General features: G+C 49.0%; 1 protein-coding gene across 3 annotated transcripts in view; it reads right to left on the bottom strand.

Annotated features, from left to right (window-relative positions):
* Positions 1 to 3,340: 3,340 nt before the first annotated feature.
* The window catches only part of NRF1 (nuclear respiratory factor 1), a 145,628-nt gene continuing 138,188 nt past the window's right edge, over positions 3,341 to 10,780 (bottom strand). For all 3 annotated transcript variants that reach the window (XM_039243645.1, XM_039243654.1, XM_039243671.1), the window contains one exon: positions 3,341 to 3,649. In XM_039243645.1, the coding sequence (XP_039099576.1) occupies positions 3,486 to 3,649 (164 nt within the window). In that variant the 3' untranslated portion in view covers positions 3,341 to 3,485. The remainder of the gene's footprint in view (positions 3,650 to 10,780) is intronic.

Here is a 10,780-nt window from a genome sequence, read left to right as displayed (position 1 = left end):
GCCAGGCTGCAGTCACAGCACATGGCAGGCTTTCACCAAGTTAAACAAAACTGACCCATGGGCCAGATCTGGTCCACAGAATATGTAAAGGATTTTTGATGTTGAAATCAGGAGATTCATACACCAATCTGGATTCCCCATCGTCTCTGGAAAATTATGAAGATGGGGCTCTAGGGCCCATATTCCTCCCGCTTGGTGGCAAATCTACGGGCACTCAGGAGAGGCTACTCCCTTTAGACAGAGTCTCTCCACTCCGCAATCCCCTCTGCCCACTTCACGCAGCTCCCACTTCACGTAGTGGTTTTACCTACCTGGTCCCTGCAGCAGTTGCTGGTGGTAACTCAGGCAGCGATGAAAGCAAAGGTCTCCATCAGCTCCACCAAAGAAAGTTTTCAACACATGCTTGTTGAAAAGGCAGCACCTGGGTCTTGCCAGGCAAACAGAATGCACTGTGCGGTAAGGCACCTCCAGAGATGCCGGCCGCATAAGGAGATATTCTAGATAGCCCAGCTGTTCCTGGGTGGCCAATGGCAATGACGTTTGGTCAGTCTGGCTGCAATCAATCCTCTCTGTCCACCCTCTAGTGCAAACAGCCGACAGTGTGCCATTTGTTGAGGAAGAGGGAGAGGTGGCGCTAGCTTTATTGAGCTGCTGTCAGTCACCAAGGAAAACATCTCGTCTTCTCCATTCGTCTATTTATTTATTTTAATGTTTTTTGTTTATTTATGAGACAGAGAGAGACACAGTGTGAGCGGGGGAGGGGCAGAGAGAGAGGGAGACACAGAATCTGAAGCAGGCTCCAGGCCCTGAGCTAGCTGTCAGCACAGAGTCCAATGCGGGGCTCGAACCCACGAACCGTGAGATCATGACCTGAGCCGAAGTGGGACGCTTAACTGACTGAGCCACCCAGGCGCCCCTCCATTCATCTATTTAAATCATTATCACTAGGAAACTGACCTCCACATCCAGCAACAAAGAAAGGGGTGGTGGCAACAGCAAGGAGGGCATCGTTCTAGGCTGAGGCAGAGTGGGCACAAACACAGAGGTGCAGAACCACTGGGGGGGGGTTGGTTACGAAGGACCTAACACTGGGGGTGTGGCAGGAGGCGCTGCTGGAAAGATGACGGTCGCCACGTTAAAGCAGTGAGCCGTGACGGAACCCAAGGAGCGAGGACTTAAGGAAAACGATTAATGGCTGGAGGCCTCTGCTTCAAGAAGGATAATCCACTGCAACAGTGAATGACACCCATGTGGAGGGAACCCTGATGGGCAGGTGCCATCACGCATCCTGATTTTTAATGTGGGATGCAATGAACCCTCAAAGGACTTCAGAGTAGAGTTTTCAAACCATCCTTAGGGTTTTTCAAGCTAGATCCCAACCCCCCTCCCTGCCCTGCACCCCCAGGACAGCAGTTTGTAAAACTAACTCAGCAGAGCTGCTCTGGAGGGGGGTAGCACTCTCCTCACAGGGCTCCACAATGCCACAGAGCACCACTCGAGGACCACCGAGCCTGAGTTACAAGCACCTTTGACAAAGAACAGGCCACCCCACAAGAGTTCTAAGAAGCCAAGCGCTCCTATAGAGATGAACATTCCACTTCCTGTTGCCACATTTTAAACTATTTATTGAATGAGGCAGTAATAGACAGAATGGGAAACAACACAGAATCCATGCTCTGCTACTTGGGTTTTGCTTGTCTTCTTCTTGGCAATTTCTCAAACTATTAGGAGGTTATTTCACCACAATGGAATACGGGCTTTAAAGCCCCTGAACAGCTTCACAATGACAATAAAAAATAATAATTAAAAAAATAACAAGTTGTAGAACTAGGACTGTTTGTTTATATGTAAATTTCCCTTCCCTCCCCCTATTACGTACAGAAAAAAACATACAAAGAACATTAGATAGTTTTATATAAAACAAGCAAATACAAGAATTTGAAACTTTTCTCAAAGGCTGAGCAAGACGTGAAGAATCTTTTAATGTCGTATTAAAAAAAACCACATTTAAATACACTATCACACATGGGGGCCCGGGAGGAGGGAGGAAGAGTTGTCCCTGTACTCAAGGAGCAGAGATTTGGCCTGTCGAGAAGTCAGGTGAATTTAGCCACTGGAGACTCAGGGCTTGCAGCTGAGAAATCACAGAATTTAACAGTTACAGAGAACACCCAGGCCAGTCAGCACCTGTGAGGAGGAAGCTGTGGGGCCTGACCCGCCAGGAGGAACCTGGGAAAACTGCAGGGTCCCTTCTGAATCAGGGCCTGAGGAGGGGGGCGGTGGGGGTTTGCAGGAAACACCCTAGGTCCCTTTCTCTCCGAGGCCCCGCGGTAGGAGGAGCCAGGTGGCCCCGTCAGTTCCAGTGTCCTCTGCGGAGCTACAGAAAGGTACTGGAAGGGAAAAAATTGCTCCCATTGGTGTGCCCTTGTCTTTGAAGATTTTCCTCTCCCTCCTTCCTTTCCCCTTCCAACCCCTCCCCTCCCCCTCCCACTCTCTCCCCTCCAAGCACACACCCACACGCACACTTGACGCACACGCGCTCCAAAAAAACCCTTAATACTTCTGTTACCTTCAGTTCATATACATGACCACTTCAGGAGACCGACCTTAAAACCAGAGCAACATTTTAATAGTCATGAGATCAAGACGACTTCCTGGGAAGGGGAGATGGGAGGCTGAGGGAAACCCTCTCGTCCCTCGTTCCTGCCTGGAGCTTTAAGGACATTCACCTGCCCGTGGCAAGGTCAGCACCTGGGCCAGCCCGAGGAGCGTCTCAGCTGCCAGACCGCGAGGCCCTTGGACCTTGCAAACACAATTTCTGGACCCCACCCCATTCTGGAACCTCCTTCCTCAGGTGAGTCCAGCAGGGAGAGTTCTGGGTGGCCACTGGGAGGCAGCTTTGGTGAAGGGCATGGTCACCTCCGCCTGAGTTTGTCAGTAGCTCAACGCATGACCCTGGTATGAACAAAAACCGGGTGACTGTGTCTGGCCACGTACCCTACACCCACTAAACTGGGTGAATTATATTTTTCCACAGCTCACCTTGATTTCATACAGATAATTCCATGCGGGTTTCATACATATATATATATATATATATATCTACATACATACATATATATATACTTTATATATATGTAAATGTGTATATCCATATGTACACATATACATATATTCACACTCGCACATACACACACATAAGTATACACACATGTTTCTGCAGAAAGAGGTCCTGCCACAATTTGGCTTTTTCGGGACAGTGAATCTGACAACACAGTATCTTATTCCACCAATCCCAGAAAATCAAGAGTGGTGCTTTAAAAAATGCAATTCCAAAACCCACTGCCTTTCTTCCTTTTTAAAAAAAAGGTTAACAAAACTTTTCTTCCAAAGTCGAGAGACTTAATTCCATTTGATTGCACCTCTGCAAACGTGTAAAAAATGTTGAAGTAGACTAGAAAACGATGCCGTGGTGTGGCTGCGTGTCACTGTTCCAGGGTCACCACCTCCACAGCCTGGCCGTCCATGGTAACTGTGCTGTCCGATATCCTGGTGGTCACAGGGGCCATGGCCACCTGCACCGGCCCATTGCCCTGGGCGAGGCTGGTTACCACAGTCTGGTACATGCTCACAGGGATCTGGACCAGTCCTGGGGAGACAACGGGGACATTGTTGGTGGGGATTGGGCTCAGCTTCCCGGATGCCGGCTGGACAGGGCAGCCCACCCCGGCCCTTCAGGGCGCCGCTGTCCAGCCCCCTGTAGCTGCACACCGATGGCACAGGCAAAAACACAGCCCTCTTCTTAGTCATTTTAATTCCTTAAAATAGACTGTCAGGAAGGGGACGTTTGAAGACATTGGGGAAACACGCCCCAGGGCAGCGTCTTCCCCATCCTGCTGGGAGATGACCCTGCCCACCCCCATTTTTAGGAAGCAGGCCAGTCAGGTGTGAACCCTCCTCCCCAGCCCATCCCTGCTGACTGCCTCCTTCCTCTGGGAGAGGCTGCCATTAATTTTCTTTGATGTTCTGTTACTGACTTCTTCAATTGTCTGCCTGCCTATGCTCAAGCTTCTCTCAGCTTGAAGAAATGTCTCCCTCCATCCTATCCTGTTTTCTGGCCCCTGCCCCCACCCTTCAGGGTTCGCTTATTTAAAAAAAAAAATGTTTAGGGCATGGTTTTCTTGATTTTAGATCCACAGACCAGTAAAATTTTAAAATATAATTTTGGGCCAACTTGAAAAGACCCAACTGTCTCCTAGTATCACTATTATTTCACAGTAGAAAGGATGGCTGAACACAAAGAAAGGAAGAAGCACATGATCTCAGAAAAGGGCAGTCCTTCATAAGAAAAGTTGATAGTTTTATAGGACATATTAAAAACAAACAAACACGGATTTCCAGTTAAATGAGGCAGAATAAATGTACATATCAAGCCCCTCTTCCTTTTAAAACTAAACTTATAATTAAGGGGAGGGGAAAGGATATAAATGAAGGATGTCAACATGTTTTTGGAAGATGAAAAGCAAATGTAAAGTGGTTCTGACTTCTCAGTGATGCGGAAGCGGAAAGTCCCGTGTTCACGGAGGGCGCGGGACATGTCGGTCTTGCTACTGTAGAGACAGAGGAGGCTGAAAATGGGAATTAAAAGTGTGTATTCAACTGGACTGGATCAGTAGCTCCTGCCAATTCCAACACCCAGACCTCGTTGACAGGACATGTGAACTTCCTCCACTGTGTGGAGAAATGGACCTGGAGAGGCCCTGGAAAAGACCACAGTGATATGTTGGTGAGGGTGGGGGCAGGACTCCGAAAACATACCCCGGGCCTACAGATCACCTGGCTCTGCCCTGTACTTGCTCTTCAGGAAGGCAAGGTGGCAGACAATGCCCAATGCCCGGGTTAGAAGAAAACAAAAGCCCCCAAACTCTAGTATCTTCAGAGAGAGAAGAGATTTGTATCATAAAAATGGGGTGCTTTTCTTAAAAAGGAACGTGAAAGACATTTTAGGATGAAAAATCTAATAGATGAAATACATCCCAAAGAAAGCAAAAGATGAAAAAGTCAAGGGCATTTTTCAGAAAGTAGGAAAGGTTACAAGGTGGGAAGGAGGAGAGAAAAATAGGAGGGTGAAGGGGTCCAACCTCTGATAAAACAGGATTCCAGAGGGTAAAAAAAAAAGAAGGTAGGAAATTATCAGATACATTGTAAAAAAATTTCTAGAACTGAAAGCTGTGACTTTCAGATTGCAAAGGCCCCCTAGATGCCCAGCAGAAAAGATAACAAAAGATGGACACACTAAGAAACATCTTTGCAAAATTTCAGAATATGAGGGATAAAGCAAAGATCCTGAAGGATTCCAGAAGGGGAAAATAAGTCCTATGCAAGGAGCTGGGAGTCGGAATATCATGGGGCTTCTCAATGCCTTCAAGTGTCTGAGAGAAAATGGCTTCTGGGAGAACTCTGTTCCTGGCCCATGAAATGACACCCCTTTCGACTGAGTGTGTGGGCAGGAGAAAGACATCTCCAACTGTGAGGGGGGTCTGGAAGCTGGCCCCCTGCACGCTCTCTCGGGAGGCTCTGAAGGAGGGGCTGCACAGCAGGGAGAGAGAAGAACCGAGAATCCACCGCGAAGAGCTCTGGGGCAGGACGAGGGACCCAGGACCAGGCTGGGCGGCACACCTGGGCGGACACACAGGCAGGACTGGCACCACCACATGGGGCCGAGCACTCAGAGGGGTTTTTCAGAAGTGGGTAGAACTGGTGATTACTGCCTAAAAAGCAGAAGGAATAAAACCAAGCAGTAACCGTAATAATACACTTGTCTTAGCAGCAGTGGACAGTTTTGATGTAGTTACAGAAACATAAACATACAAACTGGGTTACCAGGAAATTGCAATCATGTCTCAACTCAGGAACTAATGATACGACTATTATTTAGAGCAGTAAAGACACATTCCCGAAGAAGCATGGAGGGTCGCCTCCAAGGGATAGGCTTTAAAAAAAAAAAAAAAAAAAAAAGGGCTTTTAGTCCTTTTATTGACATTTAAACCTTATCTATCACTTTGTTGAAAATAAAAATTAATTTTAAAAAGGGATGTTTTATCAGAATATTTTCTAATGCAAAAAAAAAACAAAAACAAAAAAACCCACCAAAACCCCAAAATAAAATGTTATCTTACATTGTTCAATTCTGTTTTCTAGAGGAAAATCTTGCCAGGTTAGGGATCTGTATTTGACGATGCAGCATGAGACGGGCTTGATGTTTTGTCTGGTGACAGTCATCTAAGTAAGTCTGGGCTCAGGCTGCTGCGCGTTAACAGGAATGGGGCGCACACAGAGGTGGCCAGCCCGTGCTCGCACGCAAGGCGGAAATTGAGAGCAGTCCCAGGGCTGGACACCGACCCCGGAAGGCTGTGGGGCTCAATTTTCCTCAGCTAGACTTTGCGTACAGCTCTTCAGTGTGTCCAATCAGCCACTTGCAATGATGCGGGTGAAGCTAGAATGTATTATGCTAAGTGAAATAAGCCAATCTGAGAAAGACAGATACCATGTGATTTCACTCACATGTGGAATTTAAGAAACACAGATGAATAAACAGGAAGGGGGGGAAGGACAAGAGGCGGAAACAAGCCACAAGAGACTTTTACTGACAGAGGAAACTATGGGTTTGATGGAGATGGGCAGGGGGATGGACTAGATGGATGACGGGTACGAAGCAGGGCACTTGTGATGAGCACTGGTATTGTATGTAACGATGAATCACTAAACTCTACTTCTGAAACCAATATCGCACTGTAGGCTAACTAAAAACTAAAAAAAAAATCGTCTCTCCCCAATCCTCTTTCAGTTCCCCCTCCCTGCCACCTGAGACAGCCTTCCACCCCACGTCAGTCCTCTACCTCTAACTCTTCAAACTCCATAAAAGTCTCCCAAAGCCTATTAAAGAAATGCTCCCGATGGACATGGCGTTCAGGACATCTCAGGCTCTGCCCTGGCCGAGCTCTGCAGGCTCCAGTTCCTCCCGGCTACACTCGCCTCCTGACCCAGCGGCACGCTCCTTCCTCTAGGCCTTTGCTCAAGTCGTTCACTACCGGGAAGTCCCTCACTCCCCGCTCCTCCTTCCCCTTTAAAAACCAGCTCAGCGGTCTCTCCTCTTGGAGGCTGGCCCCATCCCAGCCCCAGCTGATACTGAGTGGCCTCCTCTGGATTCTCGGTGAGCACCGGGCAAGTAGTGCATATTCTGGCGTGGCCCGGCCAGTGCGTGTGGGGAGACCTCACTGTTTGACAGAGGGCTCCTTCAAGGCATGGCTGGCTCTGGTTCATGTTCTGTTTCCCACGGTATGAGGTATTAGATGTGCCAGAAGGGCAACAGGCCAAGGGAGTCTATTACTGGCCTCAGCAGTGTGCATCTGGGCCCTCCGCCCTTGGCCTCTAGGCTCCAGGCCTGGCCTGAGTATGTGTGAAGCCCATACGGCCCCTTCCATCGCTCCAGTGTATTCACGATCATCATCGCCTTCATCCTCTCCTCTGCTCACGACAGGCAAAACTAATGAAGTAACCCAAAAGGCGCACTGGCCAAGCCAGGACTCCTGTGTCATCCTGCAAAGAAGCCACATGCTGGCAAATAGCAACTGAAACTAGAAGCAAAGATCAGTCTTATTTCTTTACTCTTGCTTCCGAGCTTGAGTCAGTTCCAAAAGCTGCAAACCTTGGGAACAAGGCGCACGCTTTATAAACGCAGGGGTCACTTTGAGTAAGGAGACCTCCTCACTGGGAACCACCATGCTAGGATCAGAAGGCGGGGGGCGGGGGTAGACTTAAAGAATTGTCAGAGTTAAGTCTCTGATTTATGATATGTTTTTGTTTTCTACGACATGGATCCATGTCCAACACTGTTGTTAAAAGTTTTAGTATCGTGGGAGATTGGCTCCAGAATAAAACGGAGAAAGGTGCAAACGCAAAAGTATATAATGGCCGCCACTGTTACAACTAGAACAATCTTTTGAACACAAACAGATCTTATTGCCGTCTTACACAATTCTTCACTAGCCCGAGGGACATAAGGTCCAAATCTCTTTGCAGAATTTAAATCCTTCATGTTAGCTCCCGTTGTTCCATCCGGCTGAGTGACCACGAACCCCTCGTCTTTACACTCCAATCAGGTGAACTACTTGACCAAGCCTCCACGAGCTGCATAGCACCCTGACTTCTGCTGGGAATGAAGGCCCTGGCCTTGTTCTTGAACGGGCTCCTATTCTCCCTTCCAAAGCAGCCGCAATCTCTCCTCCTTGGCCTCAGCCTCTCTCCCAAAGTCCTAAGCACTCTGGACAGGGCCCCATGGAGGCAGCTCTCGAGTTCACTGGCACTGTGTGCATGTCTTCAAGAAGATGGTCAACTCTGCAAGGGACTTCGAGTCCTCAGCGATCAGCAGGGGCTCAACGAATGTTTTCTGCACTTGTGGAGGAAACCTGCCTCCGAAGTTTGCACAGGTGTCCCTCCTGGAGATGGGGTGACTGGAGTGGCCCCGTCATAGGGTGATCAGGCGGTTTTGGAGCCGGGAGCTCCCAGTCGACAGAACAGTAATGTAAAAATGAATACATTCAGGACTCATCCAAAGAGGGACTCGTTTAAAGATTTCATCTTCTGTACTTCACCTCACAATCGGAAACAGAATAAATTTGGCCTCTGCAACTGCGTGATGAAATGCCCCCTCCACAAAGCTGTCTGGGGAATGAATGAGTGGGAACAGCAACCACGTACCGCAAAGCTTTGCAGAGGGCAGGTCCCACAGGCAGGGCCATTTCATAACCCCAAATGCCTCGAAATCCCAATTCCATTATTTTCTACGTGCGATTTCAGACTACCTCCACCTTAAATCAGTGCATTACCATCCTACTGTGGGGATTTTAGAATTTCAGAATCTCTCTCTCTCACACACACAGCCATTTTGGCATGGGATTAGATTAAACCGTCTCAGTGGCTCTGACCCTTTCTGTCCACCCAAGGGGAAGGGGGAGGGGACTGGCGGCTTGCAGGCCAGCGCGAGCTAAGTCGGCTGCCCTTGGAGGAGAGATGATTAAATGCTGAGGCACAGTAATCAGGCTGGGATTGTCCCTGCATCTGCTCGGCCTGGCCCTGATTAGCCCTAATCTGGAAGGTGTTTGTTAATCTCAGTTTATATTCTGGGTCATTTTGTTTGATTAAGCAACAGGAAGCCCTTCACATTCTACTTTTGGAGTTTGAAGTTCTCCGTCTTGTTTGTCGGAGAGGCCCTGTACAATCCTAGCAGTAAGCCTCCGGGCATCTGTGTGGCACTTTTCAAACCCCTCTTAACCTCCTGTGTGGATCATCTGGTTTCTGCTAAGACCCTAGAGACGCGGGCAGGGCAGGTGTGCCTCCCTCACAAGCAAGTTCCTTTGGCAGAACCACGAACTTATCCTTTTTAAAAAATTTTTTAAATGTTTTTTTGAAAATTTACTTCTGAGAGAGAGAGAGAGACAGCGTGAGCAGGGGAGGGTCAGAGAGAGGGAGACACAGAATCTGAAGCAGGCTCCAGTCTCTGAGCTGGCTGTCAGCACAGAGCCCGACGCGGGGCTTGAGCTCACGAACTGTGAGATCATGACCTGAGCCAAAGTCGGACGCTTAGCCGACTGAGCCACCCAGACGCCCCACCACGAACTTATCCTAGAGGGCACATACTGAAGATTTAGCTCCCCAGTCTCGAGTACCCCCAGGTTTCAAAGCCATAAGAAACCTTAGCATTCATTTGGTTTAGCAAATCCCTTTCTTTTTCTTTTTCTTTAAGCTCAAAAGGAACACGATAAAAAGTTTATTATAAAAAAAGTAAACACAGCAGAGTGATTTCCCCCCAAGATGATGGAGTTTGGCAAAGCCAGGCATCCCGGCTGTCGATCTGGGAGTCCTTCCGTGGGCCCAGCTGCCCTTGGCACTGAACGACATGCCAGCAGGGACCTGGGAGGCAGGGGGCTTCCCTCTTTGGGCTCACTGCTGCCTTTCCCCTCAGGCTTCCAGGCGAGGCTTACAGAACTGGCCAAACTGGGAAGAGGCCAAAGGAGTCTCAGGAGCTATGGTCCCGGCACAAGGATTTCCTTGTCAAGCAGCAGCCAGACTAAAATCTCTGGGGGAGCTGCTGGCTCCAGGACCACATTTCCCTGCAAAAGACAATAAGACCTGACCCTGCTCCCCTCCCTCCCCCCTGGGTATCACGCACTTGAGCCCACGTGGTCAGACACACCCCTCCCCGTCCTGCCCAACCACACCCCTCGGTCGCCCAGGCCCAAACTGCAGCCACCTCTGACTTCACATACGATCCATTGGCAAATCCTGTCCACTCGCCCTTCAAATATAAACCCAGACTTCAGCCACTTCTCTCTGCTGCCTCCCTGGACAAACTCCTATCCTCTCTTGCCAGGACTACGTTTTCTCTTCCTTTGTAATCGCCCTGCTCCAGCCATTGCTCCACCGTAGCCAGAGGGACCTGCTAAAACTTTCATGACACAATGGGTATCAGCACAGGCTCCAGAAATTCAGATCCCTGGGCGAGGCTAGCTCTGACACAGCTCACACACTTTCCACCTGACACCCTTCAAAGTCAGGTGACCTTCTGGGGGAGGACATGCAAGAAGACTGACCTCCAAGGCGGCCAGGCTTCCACTCAGAGGGCTCCAAGTTTGTTCCTCTCATCAGGGCCATCATTTCTCACCAGGTGATCATCTGTCTCTTAAGTTTCCCCTTTTCAGGGGAATCTCTATTTTTAAAC

Source organism: Hyaena hyaena, unplaced genomic scaffold (assembly GCF_003009895.1).
Source record: "Hyaena hyaena isolate Hyena2069 unplaced genomic scaffold, ASM300989v1 scaffold_8, whole genome shotgun sequence".
NCBI lineage: Eukaryota > Metazoa > Chordata > Mammalia > Carnivora > Hyaenidae > Hyaena > Hyaena hyaena.
Note: the sequence above shows the minus strand (reverse complement) of the source record. Positions and strands in the feature narration are given on the sequence as shown.